Source organism: Chiloscyllium plagiosum, chromosome 25, assembly GCF_004010195.1.
Source record: "Chiloscyllium plagiosum isolate BGI_BamShark_2017 chromosome 25, ASM401019v2, whole genome shotgun sequence".
In the NCBI taxonomy this organism is placed as follows: domain Eukaryota; kingdom Metazoa; phylum Chordata; class Chondrichthyes; order Orectolobiformes; family Hemiscylliidae; genus Chiloscyllium; species Chiloscyllium plagiosum.
The window spans coordinates 15,098,483-15,121,124 of record NC_057734.1 but is presented as its reverse complement, the minus strand read 5'-3'; the positions used below and the strand labels follow the sequence as shown (position 1 = coordinate 15,121,124).

Genomic DNA, 22,642 nt, shown 5'->3' with positions numbered 1-22,642 from the left:
AGGACAAAAAGGACTCTATGAAGTAGCATTGACAAATACAGTTAGGGAGAATCCAAAGAGATTCTAGAAGTATATTAAGGGTAAAAGAGAAACAAGGGAGAGAATAGGGTCGCTCAAAGATCAATGCGGCCATATTTACCGTGGAGAAGGGTATGGAAGCTAGGCTACTACGGGAAATACATAGTGATGTCTTGAAAAGAGTTCGTATTTCAGAAGAGGAGGTGCTGGACATCTTAAAATATATAAAGGCAGATAAATCCCTGAGACCTAATCAGGTATTTCCTAGACCTTTGTGGGAAGCTAGGGAAGAAATTGCTGGATCCTTTGCTGAGATATTTGTATCATCTACAGCCACAGGTGAGGTGCTGGAAGACTGGAGGTTGGCTAATGTGGTGCCTTTATTTAAGGAAGGCAGTAAGGAACTATAGACTGGTAAGCCTTACATCACTGGTAGGTAAGTTGTTGGAGGAGATTCTGAGGGACAGGATTTACATTTGGAAAAGCAAGGACTGATTAGGGATAGTCAACATTGCTTTGTGCATGGAAAATCATGTCTTACTAACTTGATTGAGATTTTTGAAGAAATACATTGATGAAGACAGAGCAGGAGATGTTATCCATATGGACTTCAGTAAAGCGTTCGATAAGGTTCCACATGGTAGACTGATTTGTAAGGTTAGTTCACATGGGATCCACGGGGAGCTAGCCAAATGGATACAAAATTGGGTTGAAAGTAGGAGACACTGGGGTGGTAGTAGAGGGTTGCTTCTTGGACGGGAAACCTGTGACCAGTGGTGTGCTGCAAGGATTGGTACTGGCTCCATTCTTTTTCATCATTCATGTAAATAATTTGCATGTAAACATAGGAGGTACTGTTAGTAAGTTTGCCGACAACACCAAAACAGGTGGTATAGTGGACGGTGAAGAAAATTATCTCAGGGACCTTGATCAGATGGCCCAAAGGGCTGAGGAATGGCAGGTGGAATTTAATTTAGTTAAATGCGCAGTATTGCATTTTGGTAAGGCAAACCAGGGCAGGACTGAGACAGTTAATGGTAGTGCCCTGGGGAATGTTGTTGAACAAAGATACCTAGGGATGCAAGTGCGCGGTCCCTTGAAAGTGGAATCGCAGGTAAACTGGAGAATACAAAAACTAAAATTTTATAGAAAACCAAGTTTCTCATTAAGGCAGAAAACTTAGAGCAGGCTAACCTGTCAGGGTCATTTTGGCAAATGGTGGGTGGTTGGTTTAAAAGATTCAGAGCAACTTTTAGTATATACGTTTCTCAAAAGATCCAATTTAGATTAGTATCTTTTAACCTACATGCAAATCACTGGAATAGTAATCTTGAGCCCCAGGATAATGTCCTGGGAATACGGTTTTGAAATGCACTATGACAGATAGTGAAATCTGAACTCAATGAGATCTGGAATTTAAAAAAAACTAGTCGAAAGGTCATTAAAACTTATCTGGCTCATTAGAGAAGAAAATTGGCTCTCCTTACTTGGTCTGGCCTATGTGTGAATGTGAAAGCAATGTGGTTAACTCTTAGCTGTCCTCTGAAAGGCTTAACATGAAACGGAGTTGTATCAAATCACAACTCTATCATATTCTGTGACACTACCATTGTGCTAAATGGGACAGACTTAAAGCAGATTTAGCAACTCAAAACCAGCAGCAAAATTATATTCAATCACAAATTGTAACCTCATAGCCTAACTAATGCCCCATTCTAGCATTATTATTAAACTGGGAGATCAACCATGATTCAATAAAGAGTGCAAGAAAGTTTGTCAGGAAGAGGCATACCTAAAAATGAGATTTCAACCTGATGAAGCTACAATACTGGACTACTTGCATGCCAAACAGCAGAAGCAATATGAAATATACATGACTAAGCAATCCCACAATGAGTGGATCATGGCCTAAGCTCTGCAGTCCTACCACATCCAGACATGAATAGTGATGGACAATAAACAATTAACATTTGGTAGAGGTTACACAAATATTCTTATCCTCAAAGATGGGGCAGAATAGCACATTATTGCAAAAGCTGAGAACAAAAAATGTTGGAAGTCACAGCGGGTCAGGCAGCATCCACGGAGAGAAAGCAAGCTAACATTTCGAATCTGGATGACTCTACATCTGATGAAGAGTAATTTAGACTCAAAATGTTAGTTTACTTTTTCTCCATGGATGCTGCCTGACCTGCTATGACCTCCAGCATTTTTTGTTTTCAGTTCAGATTCCAGCTTCTGCAATAATTTGCTCCTACATTAGTGCAAAAGACAAGTTTGAAGTACTTCCATCCATCTACAGCTGAAAGTGCTACATGGCTGATTAATCTTGGCCTCTTCTGAAGTGTACAGCATCACAGATACCAGTCCTCAATCAATTCTACTTACTCCATGTAACATCAAGAAATGGCTGAAAACTCTGAATATTGAAAGGGTACAGGTACTGATAACATTCTGCCAAATTCCTGAAAACTTGTCTTCTGGAACTAGCTGTGCCCCAGCCAAGTTTTTCCAGCCCAGATACACTAGTGGCATTTATGCAACAATGTGAAAAATTGTCCTGTGTACAAGAACAGGACAAATCCAACCTGGATTATTTCTGCTGTATTCATGTGCAGTCAATTATCAACGTGATTGAAGGGTAGTTGAAAATGATATCAAGAGGTACAAATAAAGAACTCACTGATGCTCAGTTTGGTTTCTACAAAGGCAACTCAGCTCCTGATCTCATTACAGCCTTGATTCAAACATGCAAAAGAGCTGAATTCCATAAATGAAGTGAGAGTGATTGTCCTTGACATCAAGGCTACATTTGAACCAAATGTGGTATGAAGGGGACCTAGCAAAGCTATAACCATAGCAAACACAGAGTGGAAACATACCTAACACAAAGGAAGATTATTGTGGTTGTTGGAAATTAGTCATCTAAGCTCCTGTCATCAGTGTAGGGATTTCTCGGGATAGTATCCTTGGTCTAACCATCTTCTACTGCTTCATCAATGATCTTCCCTCCATCATAATATCAGAAGTGGGGATATTTGCTGATGACATTGAACAGCGCCAATTACAATAATTCACATATTGAAGCAGGTCTTGTTTATATGCAGCAAGACCTAGGCAACATCCAAGTTTGGGCTAATATGTAGAAGTAATATTTGTGCCACACAATAACTATCTCCTGCAGACAAGAACCTAACCAGATCCCTGTGATATTTAATAGTATTACATTTGCTCAATCCCCATTATCAACATCATGTAGGTTAACATTGATCAGCAGATGGACTGGACCAATTATTTAAATACTGTGGTTTCAAGAGCAGGTCAGAGACTAGGAATTCTGTGGTGAGTAACTTACTTTTGATCTCCCTAATACCTGTCCAGCATCTATAAGGCTCAAGTCAGGAGTGTGAGGGAATACTTTCCACGTGCTTGAATAGGGGCAGCTCCAAAAACACTCAAGAAGCTTAAAACAATCTATGACAAAGCAGCCACATTACTGGCACCTGTTCATCACTGATGCACAGTGGCAGTGACATGTACTAGCTTAAATGAACTATGAGTTCCCCTGATTCTGACTTGGAACTATATCACCATTTCATCAATGTCGCTGCATCAAATTCCTGGAACTCTGTCTCTAGCAGCACTTTTGGATTTCCAATGCCCAAAGGAACAGATATTTAAGACGGCAGCACACCACTACCATCTCCAAAGCTTAAGTCTTGGACAATTGTGGACTTCCATATCCCATGAATGAATGAACCTTTGTTTTTAAAACAATCTTGGGTTTTCTTGTTGTGCTCCCATATGGCAAGCCCACTTCCCATTCTTGGGTAAGTATGTAGCGTTGGAAAAGGTTCTAAGGGCTTTAAATGGTAGCGGTACATGTATAATCTCACCTGCCACAGACCTAATTAAGGTGAAGACTGAAGGATGGAAGAGTCCCCATCACCCACCATCCTACCTGACTAAATGTCCACTCCACCACCAAACCTGGACCAAGGGAGATCACTAAATCCCACCTTAAGTGTTAATTATAGAACTCACTTCAGACATTTTCTTAGATAATACATGTGAGGAAATAGCAATGTTGGGCAATGTAGTCCATCCATTATGTAGACCTATGACATGCATGACCCCTCCTTACATGTTGGCTCTTCAGTTCCACTAAGAATGGAAGAAATCAGTTTTGGCAGCACACAAAGAACTGTTTGGCAACTTCCCCAAATTAACATAACTGAATGTATGTTACATTTCCATAATATTAATTAATCCAGCATTCCTGTGCCTTCAAGTAAGCATTGCAGTTTAAATAAATGAAGTCAAAAGCTATATTTTCTAAGGCTAATGACACTATTCATTATTTATCTTGCACATCCTAAAAGTTACTTTCCTTCAAAAATATATGATACAATTATTTGAAATTGTAACCAATTTCGGTTACTGAAGGGTATCTATTTTTAAAACATAAGCATATTTTTAGTCACTTTTAATTAAAATGAAAGGTTCCAGGAACACCAATTCGTAATTACATTGTTGATGGTATTCTGAATGTTTCAACTTCAGAAGCTGCTCCACTAAATATAAGAACTGCATATAGCAATAAAGAGAAATAAGCGCATACTTAGTATTATATTTAAGGATTTGAACATGTTAAATTTATTTCCTGCCTCGTTAGATTTTCCTAAATTTTTTAACCATCCCAATTTTATCATTTAGAAATATAGTCTTGTTCATCAAAGCATATCCATATATACAGTAATACCAATTCAGAATGAAACCAAAACATCCTCCACTTAATCACTGGACAAAATCAGTGATGGTTCCAGCACACAAATAGGATTCTAGTCCACATCGAAAATTCTCCATAGAATAAAGTATTTAGTCTCAACACGTCTATCAAATTTCTGACTGGATGACAATTTCCTGAAAGGAAGTAAACAGTCATTTCAAACCACAAATGTGCAACTTTTAACAGTTAGACTAAGTACATCTGGGATAATGTAGCTGGAAGAGTGTCAAGACATAAGTCTTCCCACATGCCCTCTCATCTGAGGCTCGGTGCGTAATATGGCAAGACTTAGAATGGGAAGATTATTCATTTAATAACATGACGACAAGAGAGAAGGACACTTGAGCAATTGGTACCTTGAGGAAAAGATGGGTTAAAATGCCAAAGGAAAGGTATTAATGGGAAATAAATAAGCATAGAGGAGAAATGTAAGATAACTTTGGGGGAAAACCAATCCAAACAAAATAGAAATATTCCCATTCTGCCAAGAACACTTCTAAAGATTTATAAATTTTAAAATCATTTAAAATACTTACATTATTCCTATTTCTGTAACTTATTTAAAATCAGCTCATCAAGAACAGTTCAGAAATTAACCACAAAAACATTTCTTCTTGTTGGAGAAATTAAACTAGGGAAAATGGCTTAAAGGAAGAGGTGTCTCTTATAGGACAGATTGTCATTAGTCTGTGGAATTCTCTTCCTCAAGAAAACAGTGGATGCCAGATCACTGAAGGAATTCAAGGCTGCATCAGATAATTTTTGATTGACAAGTGAATCAAGGTTTATGAGGGGCAGGCAGGAAATTGGAGTTGACACCACCATCAAATTAGTCAAAATTTTACTGAATAGCACAACATGTTTGAAGGACAAAATGGCCTACTTCTGTTCCAAAATGCTATGTGCCCACATCATCTTCCAAGTTTGTACAGTTCAATGGCAAACTGTGCAGTGCATTAATCAGTATTCAAAGTCACATATCCCCAGTCAAGAGATAAAACATGAACGCAATTGCATTAATATTTCAATTTCTTGAGATTATTGATCGCATCACTTAAAACAGATGTGTGAATGAAAGTTGATCATTGAAATAACCTACAACCCAAGAAGCTGACAACCCAACAACCCAAGTAATGAAAGCTTAGAATATATGCACTTACCAGAAAGCTCCAACTAATCAAATGTCTATGTTGTGCTTATTGTAAAGCTAAGCTATCAAAAATATCATAAGCATTAGATATTCAACAAATAGGGCATGTGTTTAGTATATCAATAATCAATTACATGCTTGAAAACCCCAGGAAAATCTTGAAGTTTGACTAATTCTAACAATACCGATAAGTGAACAAACACTTACCATAAATGTTTAACTGGAACATCACCATTGATACTGACAGAAGCGGTAAGAAAATTTACCTTAAACCTTAGTGGAAGATAAATGTTAATGGAAAACATTAATCAGACCTGTATTGAAGCCAGGCCTTGTACTGAAGCAGGTCTGTACCAAACCAAGCTCTTACAGAAATCAGACATGCAGCAACAGTGGACCATACATAATAAGCCAGTACAAACACCAATCCTGAATTGGAAAAAAATGTCTACACGAACAGCAGGTAGAACCAAAATCAAACCAGTACTGACAGGATGAGGGTTACCTCTTGTTAATCTACAATCGGACAAGAAATAGGGGTTTGGATTGTTATGGACCAGACTAAACCCTTCAAATTATATTAAGAAAGTAGCCTCGACACCAATGTTTTCTTATTTTAAAAGTAAGTGTAAGGCACTGTGTTCCAAATGCAATTCAATCTGTCAAAATTATTTGACTTTAAGCAAAACACACTTTATTTTTACACAACAGTTAAAAGACAAATTAAAAATGAAACTTAATTTAGCTGTCACTCTATTGAAATGCTTAACAAAATAATATATACATTAACTACTACTAATTAACTGTTCAAATATAGTAACATCTCATAAACACACCCACGGCAAAGACAAATTCAGTAAAATAGATTGTCTCACATTCAATTCTAGCAGCAGGAAGAGAACCTTAGCTTTTAGCTGTCACAGAGAGAGGAATAAGAGCTTCCACATACAGCTTCAAGATCCTAGCAACTGCTACTGAAGGCTAAAATTAAAAATCCTCATTCTATGGGAGCTTAACCCTATCCATTCAGGCTGCTTCTATTGTTTCAACTGAAAAAAAAACCTCAAGGCACAACAAGCTGTTTACTTTATTTGCTTTGGAGCAGTCTGCTCAACTCTTCTTCATAAAAAAAGGACAAAATACACCTCTTAAAGCCATAGCATCATCACAGGGGTACCTTCATTTTCAAACATATAGCGCTGATGTTTTTGCATATACAATGAAGAAAGGTAAACCTGCATTTTCTGGTTTACATTTACAATAATGTTTGGGCACTCACCTCAAAAGCAGATAGATGTCACCACAGTTATCAGGCTTATATTAGCACACACCAATACAAATGCTAACATCAGTTGTTAACTTCTTTTACAACATGTAGCATACTTAGTAGTAACACTGATTATAGCATAGCTGGTCACTGGTGTTAAACTGGTAAGAAATGACGCAGATGTTGCATCTACACAGACATGTGAGTTACTCAGTTTGATAGGAAATGTATTTCAGTCACTAGATGACTCTTGCTTAAAGCATTTTTTAAAAATAGTACCAATCCCTGAGCACAAATCCTTGAACTTGTAGACAGCACTAAGGCTTGTTCAACTCTGTATAATAGAACACTGTAATATTACTGTTTGGACAATGGCATTTGAGAGGAAATGTAAAGGTCCTAAAATGAACAAGATTATTATATATATTATAGAGAGGTGGTTATGCACAATTCCTTGATTCTGCAGTGAATTTACTTACAGCCTCCTCACACCAAGATTATTTTGTTGAACCATGTTTTCAATAAATATTATATGATCACTCTTATTAGCAGTCGAGTTATGTTTTAGAAACCAAAATTCAGCATAGTTTATTACTTCATGGGTAGTAATGCTCCTAGCACATCTTTAAAATGTAATGATTTTTTAAAAAGAAGACACTAAATAATTATTGCTAGAGCCACCATTCTAAGCACATGAGGATCCAGAAATGGTACCTACTCTGCCATTTTGAATGCCACCTCGAAGTTATGCCTACGGTTGTTGGGATTCAATTCTGAGTAATCAAAGGCTTCGGGGAAGAAGTTATGCACCAAAGCACAGAATGCCATCCCATCACTCCAGCTAGAGGAAAAGTTCTGGATAGTCACATGCTGATGGACAAAACCAAACATAGATTTAAGTGAACAGAGGACTAGTTATTTTGAGTTGCACAATGAAATGTAACACTTCTATTGACAAAAACAAAACTGTTCTTCAAGGAGGGAGCTTTACCACTTCACTCTTTTTAAAATCAAACTATTACAAAATTATAATAAAATAAAGAAATGTAGTTGCTGGAAATATGAAACAAGAGAAATTGCTGTTGAAGCTGGCAACATCTGTGAGAAGACAGCAGAGTTGGCATTTTCAGTCACTGTACTTGCTGAGTTTCACTAGCAATTTCAAAAGGTTAACTCTGCTGTCTTCTCACAGATGCTGCCAGTTTCACCAGCAATTTCTCTTTTTGTTACAAGTTATAGTTTACTTCAGCAAAACCAGCAAATTTTCCTTTTTAATATCTGTTCTAAACAACAAGTCTCATACCATGCCATTATATTTATTATTACAAATAAGAAAGTACCTGAATCATTATCTATCTTAAATGGTGTAAAGTATATTCAAGTTGAAAATATTAAGTAATATGTCACTTTCAAAGTCTTGTCCTGTAATCAATGTTAGGAAGTTTATATTACATTACTTTGCTGTTTTAATAAAGTGTTAATTCAAATAGATTACAGCAGGAGATAACAAGAATAGATACAGAGAAACAATTTTCTTTTGGTTGTGGAATACAGAACAAAAAACTGCAATTATAAAATTAAGGTTTTGCTGTTTACGAACAAATTTGGAAGAGTGAAATTGCTAGATCACTCTGTAACGATATGAAAAGAAATGGAGCAAATGGTAGATAAATAGAGTGCATCAGTCATGATCTATTTGATTTGTGGAACAAGCTAGAAGAGTTGCAAGACATCTTTTGATCCAGCAATACAATCTTTATTTTTTAAAAAAATTGCCTTTCTGATGGAAATGAAATTAAATTTTCTCCCGCAGTCATGAAAAGATTTTCTACATTTTTCTTTCCGGGTAGGGTGGATGTATATGAGAATACCTCATAACCACGTGTCTTGGCTCTACACCAATCAAGTAGCATCTGCTTTATACTGTTAGCATTTGGTACACCACAACTTGAGGATCTCTGCACCTTCACTCTGGCAATGGCTGGATTTCCAGGACTGAAATATAGAAATACAGATGAATGTTATTTGTTATAAATGGCTAAAACAATTACATAACTAATATTTACACTGCCCCATTTGCTGGATGATTTGAAATGATTTACTCTTGTTGCCACTCAACATGAGTATTCAAGCAAGCAATTTTCTCTGGTTACCATTTCTAGTGAGATTATGAAATGCTCAAAGATACTGACTAGAGAACGTCTTTCCATATTTCTTCACAATGTATCTATATGCAAGTGATTTTTTTTTGGTAGTATGAATTCTGTCAGAAATGCAGGACTCCCAACCTTCTACTCTGGTCCACTACTCCATTACTCCCAAGCCTCATGTCTCTCCCGAATTCAAAAACTGTGACAAACTTGTCCCTTTATCTCTTCCCCCATCACTGTCCAAGGTACCTCACACTCCATACAGGTGAAACATTGATTTAGTCAACAGTGAACATTGTTCTTCTTTCAATCCATTCTACTGTATGTGCTGCTCAAAATGGGGTCTTCTTTATTTTGAGCAGCCAAAACGCAGGGTGGGTAACCATTTTGCAGAACACCTCCACTCATTGTGCAAGCAGGACTCCAACTTTCTGGCTGCTTATCATTTCAATGTAACACCTTGCTCTCATGTTGGCATTTATGTCCTAAGCGTCATTCAGTGTTCCAATGAAGCTCAATGCAAGCTGGAGAAAGTACCCCATTTTCTAATTAGGTACTTTACAGACTTGTAAATTGAGCATTGAGATTGGCAGCTTCAGACCATTAACACTGTCCTCCATTTTTACCTTCCGTAGTATCCAGCTTCTTGCTTTCATATTTTGCTTTCAGCCACAGTTAACCTTTATTCTGCTATTTACACTTACTCTGGAAAAATGCTTTGTTTCATCACTGCAGCTATTCTGCCGACCATCAACTCTTGTTACATAACATCTTTGATTTGTAATCTCCCTTGCCCTCTAACTTTCTCTGATTTTATGTTTTGTTCCACTTGCCCCTCCCCTTTCACCAACTGCATAAAAACTAATCCTCTTTTCACTTCAAAAGTGTGTCATATAGGACTTGAAACATTTACTCTGTGCCTCTCTCCAAAGATGTTGTAAGACTGCTGAGTTTCTCCAACACTTTCTATTTTTGTTTTGCTTTTATTTAAGTTGCAAAGGGCCATGACAGAGTAAATGAGTGGGTAAATAATGACAAATAGAGTTTGATATCAGCAAGTGTAATGCCATTCACTTTGGGTCTAGGAATGATGTACCATTGGATTATTTAAATTGTGAGGTAACCATTAAGTTCTACATGGGCACAAATTTTGGGACATCAATAACTAAAACAGACACAAAAACCAACAGGCACAAAACCCAATCAAAGCAACTAATGAAATGTTGACTTCTTCCTCATGTGTGTTTGCAAAACAAAGGGGAGGAATTAATGTCTCAGGGGCTAGAATCATATACCGCTCCTGGAAGTGGGAAAAATGGCAGATAGGGAACCTAATTCTACAAAGGGCCAAAATCAGGTTCCAGTGAGCAGTATGACAATTTGCAATAAGTTCTTGGAAGTCTCGAGGATAGGTTGTACTTCTTGATGCTTTGGTTGTCAAGCATACTCATTAAAAGGTCAGCTCATCAGAATTAAACTTCCTTTCCCAATTGAGTTCTCCATAAGCAAGTGCAGGATTTCCAAACTGCATATAAGAGGCTTGGAACAAGCAAAGTACTCTACTTTCTGGGAATTGAAGAGAATAGCTGTTACTTTGTCCATTCTGGGAGGTATTTGTCAATACCATGCCATGGTTGACACATTAATTGGACTGCAGACAGAGGATGACTTAAGGGGGCATGTTGGAGTGTAATGGTTCAGAGAATATGGTGAAGACAACCAGGCTGGTAACGGGAGTCAATCTCACTGGAAAACAGCAGAAGGGCCAAATTATTTAGCTGCAGATATCCACTCAGATAGCCTGTGTGATCCTTGTGGCTTGCAGGGAATATATGTCTATCTGAATATACTTTAAATATAGTGCCAGGACCTTTGACTCAACAAGATAATGATGTGACTGCCAACTTCCTGACCATCTACATTGCTAAATTTAAGTTACTTCCTATTTCATGACCTGATTGGCTGAAAAACCTATTGGGTCATCATTTAAGTCTCTGGCTGGAACTTGATTTGTGGACATTCTCACTTTTGGGGGAAATTATGTTTATGTACACACAGCAGGTTTCTGTACTTAACAAAAATTACTATCTACAACTAGTGATTAGAGTTTAGCTACAGGTATTCAATGATGAACTGTTGGTATATAACTTTAATAAAAACTCTATTCCTTTTATAAAACCTCCCTTATGTGTGCAGACACAGTGAAAAAACATCTGTATTATTGACAAAAGGAAAACTGAGAAAGCAGTTTGGTCTCTGTTCACAGCATCTGCTGAGATGGTTCTTTTGCAGGAAGCCCAGGGGTTCACACTTATAAAATTTCACTGACCTGGTAAAGTCATGGCTTACTGCAACTGCTGGAGAAAAAAAATTATCTGGTTTTCTTTAGGCTTCAAGTGAATTTTACTGCTGAAAACAGACCATTCGGCTACTTATTGCCTATCAAAGTTTCACTTGTATGCAACAATTTGGCTCTAGCTCATCTGTAAACTCCAACCAACAGCTGTATAAACAGTGTTTACAATAAGTGTCAGGTTACTTGCTCTCAAAACATGCAGCAAATCCTCTAATCATCCCTGGCCTTAAAACAGTTCTTTTCTCAATTCAGGTTATAACTAAAAATACAGAGAAATAAAAACATACAATTCTTACAATACACTCCCTTCAAAAATATATTCTTCTTTACATATTACTTCCTACCACAATATATTACTTCACAGTTTGCTGCACTAAATTCCATTTGCTACTTGAGCACCCATTCCATCTCTATGTCCCTTTGACATTTATCACTGTTACCTTTGCAAGAAGAGTTGTGGGATGTAAAATTTCGATATCACACAGTTTACAAAGTTTTGGTCCTTTATATTTTCATAAAGAGGCATTCTTAGTACCAACGGGAAACTGCACTATACACCTCCCCCAATCCAATAAACAACTACTCAATACTGTTCTCTCTTCTAGATGTAGGTTTGCTTGCTGAGCTGGAAGGTTCATTTTCAGATGTTTCGTCACCATACCAGGTAACATCTTCAGTGAACCTCGGGATGAAGCACTGCTGGTGCTTCCTGCTTTCTATTTATATGTTTGGGTGGTGCAGCGGTTAGCATTGCTGCCTCACAGCACCAGGGTCCCAGGTTCGATTCCAGCCTCGGGCGACTGTCTGTGTGGAGTTTGCACATTCTCCCCGTGTTTGCGTGGGTTTCCTTCAGGTGCTCCGGTTTCTTCCCACAGTCACAAAAGATGGGCATGTCAGGTGAATTGGCCATGTTAAATTGCCCATAGTGTTTGGTGCATTAGTCAGAGTGAGATGGGTTGCTCTTTGGAGGGTCTGTGTGGGCTTGTTGGGCTGAAGGGCCTGTTTCCACACTGTAGGGAATCTATTCTAACTAATATGTAAATTAATAGCAGGGGGAGAATTTTACAAGCATATCTGCACCCATTGGAGGAGTCTAATATACCTCAGATAGCCTTCCCATTGTTGTCTCAACATGTCTGCAATTTTATGGTGGGACAAGCCAGCCCACTTGGCCCTGTTCCAATTGATGGCCTTAAGTGTGCAATTAATGACCACTTATAGTCCCAGTAGTGGACTGCTAATACTGCTTTATAGAGGCTATAACACTATCAACAAATCTGATTGGCAATCAGCTGTCTGCAGCAGGACTTTGTTCCAAGTGAAGGCAGAAGTCTTGTCTCCAGCTAATTTGTCAAATGGCCACATCAAAGTCAGTATTGGTGGAGATGTGTTCTGCATGGACTCTTCCGACAGCTAGATGGGAAACATTCTCATCTAAAAATGTCCTGCCTGAGAAGATAGAACTTACATGATTAATTGTGGTAAATATCAAGATACTGAACTAATCATTAAGAAAAATCATTCAACCAATTTAAAAAACTGATAACTGAAGGAAATCACAATCTATTTGATTTATCTAGTTAGAATCTATTGTCTCATAACCAATTTCTTACATTAGTTTTGAATTGTTGTCTCTGCAATTGGTGTTAGCAGTACATGATGCACTGCAGTAATTCATCAAGACTCATTTGACAGTCTACAAACACTTCCAAGTAGAAAGACCAGGACATCAGACACTCAAATCCACCACCATCCACAAGAACCCCCAAAATCACACATCATACTGAATGGAAATGCTTTGTTCTTCCTAATTAGCAATGCATTAAAATGCTGGAGCTCCCTCCTTAATGACATTTTGGGTGCAATACCTATATCATGTGGACAGAGCAGTTTAAGAAGGTAACTTGCCGTCATTTTCTCATCGGTAGACAATAAAGGACGAACAATAAATGTTGGTCATACTAGCAATTCTCACATTGTATAAAAGCATTTTAAAGAATATACTTTATTGAATTGACTCTGCACCAAAATTAGTAATGTTTTCTCATGTAACATTGTAATAATGTATGGAATATAGAATAATGCACAATATAAGATTTTCAGCATGTTGTTTTTACAAATAATTTATTTATTCATTCACGAGATGTTGCTGATACAGCATTTATTGCCCATCCCTAATTGCCTTCAAGAAGGTAGCTGTGAGCTTCCTTCTTAAACTGCTACAGTCCATTTGGTGAATGTACAGCCACGGGCTGTTAGTTCTGGGATTTTGGCCCAAGAACATGGAAAGAATGACAATGTATTTCCAAGTCAGGACGACGTCTGATTTCAAAACAAACTTGCAGGTGTTGGTGTTCCCATACATCTGCTACCCATGTCCTTGTATGTGGCAATAGTCGTGGGTTTGGAAAGTGTGGCCTGGGAGCCTAGGTGAATTTCTCAGGACACAACAGAAAATGTATTTTATAAAATTCTTTTTTGAGAGTCCTACCTTCCACCTTCCTTTTCTAGTTTCTCAATTAATGCCTTCCGTGCCTGTGTTCCTGAAGTGCGTGGCAGTGTTTGTGACCTCATCACCTCTTTCCTCTTCTCAGCCTGCTTCCTCTCAAGTGCTGACACACTACTAGACCGTGCATCATCTTCTCTGTCAAAAATACTGGAAAAAAGCCGTACAGTGAAAGAATTCCAAATGTACATGTTCAGTAAACAATTCCAGGGAGTAGTTGAATAATGTAGACTGTGCATTTCCTTGGTCTAGTTCCTAGATTAAAAGATCTGATCAGATTGGTTACAATTAATCTGAGAAGTTTTAATATTCAGGGCAAGAGTTTAGAAATGCTAATTGTGGTAAAGGAGTAATAGAGATAAAATAAGATAGATGTGATCAGGAGAAAACAGGTTCGTTCTTCTGAGAGCAAAGTCAACAAGGCACAGCCAGGGGAGGGTGATGGGATATAAAAAAATGGAGGGCAGTGGTCATGCTCTGAAGTTATGAAACTTAATATTGAATCCTAGAGGATGTAAATGCCAAATGGAAAACAAGATATTGTTCTGCCAGTTTATGTTAATCTCTGTTGGCACATTGTATCAGGTTCAGAGTGGAAATGTTAGCATAGGAACAAGACAGAATAGTGAGAAATTGGAAGGCCAGGGTAATTCCTATGGAGACAATGGTGATGTTCTGCAAAGCAGTCACCCAATGTGCAGTTGATCTTGCTAATGTAAAAAAGAGTGGGCATTGTGAGCAGCAAACAGCATAAAAATCACCATTAAAAGAAGTACAGGTAAAATACTGGTTCGCCTGTAAGGTGTGTTTGGTGTCTTAGATAGTAAAAGTGAATGGGCAAGCGTTACACTTTCTGTGATTGCATGGGGATGTACCTATGGGGGGAGGAATGTTGAGAAGGTATTAGGAGTCATGGAGGAATGGACCAGAGTGTCAGAGAGGGAATTTTATTTGGAATTCTGACAGTGGACGGAAGGGGAAGATGTGCAAAGGATGATCATTTGAATGAGAGTCTGGTGGAGCTGGCAAGTTAGGACAAGTGGAATCCTATTGTTATTCTGGGATGGTAGGGAAGGAGTGAGGGAGATGGGTTGGACTCAGTTGAGCAACTTATCAACCACAACGGTAGCAATCCTTAGTTGAGAAAAAATAAGGTCTTATCTGAGGCCTGGTGGAAGGTGGCATCATCGGAATAGATGTAATGCAAACAGAGAAACTGGGAGAATGGATAAAGATTCTCGCAGAACAGTGCGTAAGACAATGTAGTCAAGGGTAACCCTGGGAGTTGGTGAAAGTTGGTGTACATCCCCAGAAATGGAAACTGTGAAGTCAAGGAAGAGAAAGGTCATGTCAGAGATAGACCATAGAGTCATAGAGTCATAGAGACGTACAGCACGGAAACAGACCCTTCGGTTCATGCTGACCAGATATCCTAAAATAATCTAGTCCCATTTGCCAGCACTTGGCTCACTTATCTCAAAGCCCTTCCTATTCAAATCCCCATCCAGATGCATTTTAAATGTTATAACTGTACCAGCCTCCACAAGTTCCTCTGGCAGCCCATTCCATACAGGCATCACTCTCTGCGTAAAAACTCTGCCCCTTAGGTCCCTTTTAAATGTTTCCCTTCACCCGAAACCTATTCCCTCTAGTTCTGGATTCCCCCACCCGAGGGAAAAGACCTTGTCTATTAACCCTATCCGTGCCCCTCATCACTTTATAAACCTCTATAAGGTTACCCCTCAGCTTCCAATACTCCAGGGAAAACAGCCGCATCCTATTCAGCCTCTCCCTATAGCTCAAACCCTCAAACCCTAGCAACATCCTTGTAAATCTTTTCTGAGTCCTGTCAAGTTTCACAACATCTCAGAGGGAGACCACAATTGCACACACAATATTCCAAAAGTGGTCTAACCAAAGTCCTGTACATCCGCAACATGACCTCCCAACTCCTATACTCAATGCTCTAACCAACAAAGGGAAACATTCCAATGCTTTCTTCACTATCCTATACACCTGAGACTCCACTTTCAAGGAACCATGAATCTACACTCCAGAGTCTCTTTGTTCAGCAACACTCCCTAGGACCTTATCATTAAGTGTATAAGTCCTGCTCTGATTTGCCTTTCCAAAAAAATGCAGCACCTCACATTTATCTAAATTTTAATTCCATCTGCCAGTCTTCAGCCCACTGGCCCATCTGATCAAGATCCCATTGTACTCTGAGGTAACCTTATTCGTTGTCCACTACACCTCCAATTTTGGTGTCATCTGAAAACTTACTATGTTCACATCCAAATCATTTAGATAAATGATGAAAAACAGTGGACCAAACACCAACCCTTGTGACATATCACTGATCACAAGCCTCCAGTCTGAAAGACAACCCTCCACCACCATCCTCTATCTTCTACCTTTGAAATTAAAAATCACATTACACCAGGTTATAGCCCAACAGGTTTATTTGGAAGTACTAATTTTTGGAGTACTGCTCCTTCATCAGATAGCTGGGGAGCAGGACCATAAGACACAGAATTTATAGCAAAACATCACAGTGTCATGTATGCAGCTGATACGATATATTGAATAAACCTAGGTTGCTGTTAAGACTTAATAGCACTCTAGGTTTGTTCAACATATCGTATCAGCTGCATGCATAACACTGAGATCTTTTGCTATAAATTCTGTGTTTTATGGATCTGTTCCAAGCTACCTGATAAAGGAATAGCACTCCAAAAGCTAGTACTACAAAATAAACCTGTTGGACTATAACCTGGTGTGGTGTGATTCTTAACTTTGTCCACCCCAATCCAATATTGGCACCTCCACATTATTTTACCTTTGAGTCAGTTTTGTATCCAAACGGCTACTTTTCCTTGTATTCCATGTGATCTAACCGTGATAACAAGTACCATGAGGAACCTTGTCGAATGCCTTACCGAAGTCCACACAGATCAAGTACATTTCTCTGCCCTCATCGATCCTCTTTGTTACTTCTTCAAAAAATTCAATCAAGAGCGTGCGATGTGATTTGCCACGCACAAAGTCATTCGTTGTCTTTCAAAATACATGTAAATCCTGTGCCTCAGGATTCCCTCCAACAACCTGCCCACCACCAATGGCAGGCTCACTGGTCTATAGTTCCCTGGCTTTTCCTTACCACCTTTCTTAAATAGTGGCACCATGTTAGCCGACCTCCTGTTTTCCAGCACTTCATCTGTAACTATTGATGATGCAAATATCTCAGCAAGGGACCAAGTAATCATTTCCCCAGCTTCCCACAGAGTTCTAGGGTACACCTGATCCTGGGGATTTATCCACTTTTCTGAAGACATCCAGCACCATCTCCTCTGTAATATGGACATTTTTCAAGATGTCACCATCTATTTCCCCACATTCTGTATCTTCAATGTTCTTCTCTACAGTAAACACCGACGCAAAAGAGAAGAGATGCATGGAAATTGAAAGCAAAATTGATTAACTTTTCTAATTCCAGAAGAGAGCAGGAAGCAGTACAGATGACATCATCAAAGTAGTAGAGAAAGTTGTGGGTGAGAGGGTGAGTAGGACTAGAATAAGGAATGTTCCAGATACCACAAAAAGAGACAGGCATAAATGGGACCCTTGCTGGTATTCACTGCTACACGTTTAGCTTGAAGAAAGTGAGTTGAGTTTAAAAAAAGGTTGTTCAAAGTGAGAATGAGTTCAGCATGCAAAAGAGATTGGTGGTGGTAAATGAGGACTCTTTAGGTTTTCTTCTCAAGGAAGAAGCGGAGGGTCTTCAGACTGAGGGAGGATGGACATGCAAAGAGATGATACATCTCTGGTGAACAGGAGGCAACAACTGGAAATTCTGGAACCATTGCAAAGCATCAGCAGAATCGTGATGCAAGTGGGAAGGGACAGAACAAAGAAGGTGAGAAAAGTAAAGTCAAAATAGGAACAAATAAATTCAGTGAGGCAGGAACAGAAATAGGGCAGTTCTGTTTGTGGATTTTGGAAAGGAGGTAGAAGCAGGCTGCATAAGGTTGAGGGACTATGATATGAGAAACTACAGAGATCGCCAGAGAAGATGAGATCAGTGACAGTCCTGGAAATAACAACTTGATGTTCAGTGGTACAGACATGAGCCTTGGGGGAGATCAGAAGCAGTGTCTGAGAGTTAGGAGATTTATTCACTGTTTTAATGTTTCATTTATTGAATTTATTTACTGTTGTACTCTAAAAAGTCATTCTTACCTTCCAATCTTTTTGGATGATGTGCTGCTGGAAGTAAAGGAGGACTTGGTTTGGACAACAGTAGCTCCACCTGCTAAGACAAAAACAATCAAAGATATTAAATTTTCTGGGATAACACTCTTATGAAGTGTACCTTAGAATGCTATTTTTAAGTTAAAGAGAATATGTGCATGCAATTTGTTGTTACTATCTGAGTCAGGAAATGAAATTAAACATGTCTCATTAATACTCATGACTAATATTTCGTAGAGTCATATAAATTCCATATTTCATCAGATAGAGAGGAAACTGGCAAAAAGGAAAAAATGTCAGTCCAGGGACTCAGTGTGCTGTCATGTACCTTGTAGCAACTAGTTAGATAGTAACAGGAAAAAATACTTTAAGGATAATGTTGTGCTTTTGTTAAGAAGGGATTTAAGGAGAAGCCTGGTAACTATAAACTTGTGAATCTGACTTCGGTGTGAGTAAGTTGCTGGAGGTGATTCTGAAAGATAGGATCTGGAGATGTAAGGAATGATTAGAGATAGTCAGCATGGCTATCCATGGCAAACCCTTCGGTGCACCAGCTCCCGCCAACCATAACCCAAATTAAATTAGTCTCTCCTGTCTGTGCTTGGCCCATAACCCTCCAAACCTTTCTTAATCATATACTTATCCAAATTCATTTAAATGATGCATCTGTACCCACATCCACCACTTCTTCTGGAAGTTCATTACACACTCAAACCATTCTCTGTGTAAAAAACAACCTGCCCTCATGCCTTTTTAAAATCTTCCTACTCTCATCTTAAAAACTGTCTCCTAGTTTTGAAACTGCTCCCCCCCCCCCAACCCTAGGGAAAAGGCACCTGTCATTCATTTTATCTATACCCTTCATGATTTTGTAAACCTCTATAAGATCATCCTTCAACCGCCTATGTTCCAGCCTGTCCAGCCTCTTTGTATAACTCAAACCCTCCATTCCCACACATCTCTTCTGAACCCTCTCCAGCTTAATGATAACCTTCGTATAAAAGGCAACCAGAACTGGATACAGTACTCCAGAAGAGGCCTCACCAACAACCTGTATAACCTAAGCATGATACCCCAACTCCTATACTCAACTGAGCAATGAAGGCAAGCATGGTAAATGCCTTCTTAACCACCCTGTCCATGTGATATAAATTTCAAAGAATTATGTACTTGAACTCCTAGGTCTCTTTTTTCTACAACACTACCCAAGGTCCTACTTATAATTGTATAAGTCCTGCCCTTGTTTGCTTTATCAAAATGCAATACCTCACATTTATCCAAATTAAACTCCATCTGCCCCTCCTCAGCCCATTTACCCGACTGATCAAGATCTGTTTGTAATCTTAGATAACCTTCTTAACTGTCCACTATACCACTAATCTTGGTGTCATCCACAAACTTACTAACTATGCCTTCTATATTCTCATCTAAATCATTTATATAAATGACAAACAAAAGTGCACCCAGCACCAATCCTCCATAGAACACTGCTGGTAACAAGCCTCCAGACAGACAAACAACCCTCCACCACTGTGTCCTGTTATTAAGCCAATTTTGTATCGAACTGGCAAGCTCACCTTGAATCCCCTGTGATCTAACTTTACTAATTAGTCTACCATGCAGAACCCTATACTTTGTTCATCCAGTCCAACACCAGCACCTTCACATCATGCAGAACCCTGCCAAAAGTTTTACTGAAAGCCAAATAAACAATGTCTACCACTCTGCCCTCATCAATCTCCTTCGATACTTCTTCATAAAACTCAATCAAGTTTGTGAGATACAACTTCGCTTGCACAGAGCCATGCTGACTATCTCTAATCATTCCTTACATCTCCTATCTTTTAAAACCACTTCCAGCAACTTACTCACACTGATGTCAGACTCACAAGTTTATAGTTGCCAGGCTTCTCCTTAAATCCCTTCTTAAACAAAAGCACAACATTATCCTTAAAGTATTTGTTCCTGTTACTGTCTAACCAGTTGCTACAAGGTACATGACAACATGCTGAGTATCTGGACTGACATTTTTCCCTTTTTGCCAGTTCCCTCTCAATCTGATGAAATATGGAATTTGAGGTGTGGAAAATCACAGTATCAATGCTCCTAATCAATCAATACAAAAATAAAACTACCTAATTCACAGGTTTTAACTTCAAAAGATCAGCCTGTACATTTGATCCCGTGTAACAACATAGTGAAGACACTTCTCCTAAAGCTGATTACATTATATTGCTGGACCTTAAACCAAATCTTTGACATCTCGGGTTGGGGTCTCTTTCCAAATCAATTCTGATCTTTGAATCATGTTTCCAAATTAATGCTCACATCAGCTGATAGCTTCATATGAATTCCACCTTCACTCATATGCCAGTTTGACTTGCTAGTGATCTTTAGACTAATCCTTTGTTCCAGATTTTACTGCATCACTGGCTGCATGCAATTGATTCCACAAACTGTGTGATATTTCCAATGCTTTGATTGTATAAAGTAATATTTCAGAAATAATTAAAATTAGAGACAGAATTAAGCTCCACCCAAACTGATGATGTCATGCAGACTTGAATGGAAAATCAGGAATGTGACTTGAGATTCCAGTGGGGTCAGATGTGTTATTTCTGGCTCCACAAGTAATTATGTCTAACAAAGTCTATTTAACATTCACCTCAGAGCTGAAAGGAAGTGCAGGAAAACCTGTGCTGGCCATTAGGAGAATAGAAAATGTAGTCACACTTCAGTGTTAAATGTTCTCAGAGGAGAAAAACCTACAGGACCAGTACCAAATTGAGGTTCAGCTGGGAAGTGACCATTTAAAGTTCAGTAATTGAAATTAAAAATCCGCATGGACAAGGAAAAAATATTTAAATTAATAACACAAATGAGAAAGTGAAAAGTTAAAAAGGAACATTCATTGTTTACAGCAATGTCACTGTCAGTGGAAGTGGACACAAAACACAAATTCAGAAGTAAAGTCTAGAGCCATTAGATGAAGTAATTCCAAGGCTACAGCATTAAAAATGTGGCAAAGCAGTTTTAAGAGGACCAAAGGCAATTTAGAAGATTTAGAAGATTTAGATAAAATTGGGAGATATATACTTTAAACTATGGGTTTATTAAGGCACAGGCACAAAAACATTTCTGAAAAGTTTGAAAAAAGAATCTGCATTGATGTTAGGCTGGGAAGCGTACAAAAGCATTTGGTTTTCCTGTAGAAAATTGGGAAGAACTGATTTAGACTTCTGATTCAGTATTGTCAAGCTGTCAGCATTTATTTCAGACATTTAACTGCAGTAGATTGTGCAGTTTCTACATAAACTTTACTACCAATTTTCAAAAACTTTTTTAGTATAGTACTATAGTTCAAAATATTTTTGTGAAATAATATTGGCCATTAGGAGAATAGAAAATGTAGTCACACTTGGCTACATCTTGGCTACAGATGGTGAAAAACCTTCAGTTTACCCACAGGAGGTGGTAAACCATCATTTTTCTCACAAAAGAGATTTGCAAACCCCACCCCTCCCAAATTGGCAGTATAGTTGTACAATTTAACAGATTTTAAAGCTTTAGAAGAAAGCATTGTCACAATACAGAATTGGAAGTTTTTTTAAAAAATAAGAAATAAGTATAGGTATAATGCAGAGATTAAAAGCTTGCAAAACAAAGACAAAAAGACAGCATTGCCATTGTGCAAAATAACCAAATCTTGCAGGCAGAGAATTAAGAAGCATGGATTTAATAAAAGACAGCAAATTACTAACAGCATTGAGGTACTGCAGATTTAAAACAGCAATAGGGACAAGAAGAATAAAGACTTGTGTTGTGAAGTTGGGTAAGTAATTGTACATTGGGAGGCAGAAAGTTAGAATTTTGTGTTTGTAAAATTGTAAAATGCTAGGGGGGAAGCATTGCATAGTTCTTTTAAATGATGTGCTATTTATGGGCTTAGAAATTTAAAATGAATGTCTGTAAGCAGCAGTTTGAGTTTGCAAATACTCTGAGAGCTCAAACTGAATCATTTATATCAAAAGGCTGTACAGCTAGCAGACCAAGCAGCAGTTTTTACCAAGACAAAAGGTTATTGAATTTAGTCAATCAATTTGAACCTGGCACATAGATACCAAAAACCTATTAAATTTAAATCTGATGGTTTTG

The 22,642-nt window shown here is 38.3% G+C and overlaps 1 protein-coding gene across 4 annotated transcripts in view; it reads right to left on the bottom strand.

Annotated features, from left to right (window-relative positions):
• LOC122562594 (smoothelin-like) overlaps nt 1-22,642 on the bottom strand; it is a 356,856-nt gene that overhangs the window by 16,558 nt on the left and 317,656 nt on the right. For 3 of the 4 annotated variants that reach the window (XM_043715562.1, XM_043715564.1, XM_043715565.1), the window contains exons 15-18: nt 18,476-18,548; nt 14,222-14,386; nt 9,096-9,219; nt 7,943-8,094 (exon numbers count right to left, since the gene is read on the bottom strand). In XM_043715562.1, the coding sequence (XP_043571497.1) occupies nt 7,943-8,094; nt 9,096-9,219; nt 14,222-14,386; nt 18,476-18,548 (514 nt within the window). The remainder of the gene's footprint in view (nt 1-7,942; nt 8,095-9,095; nt 9,220-14,221; nt 14,387-18,475; nt 18,549-22,642) is intronic. The other variant, XM_043715563.1, reaches the window with a different exon arrangement.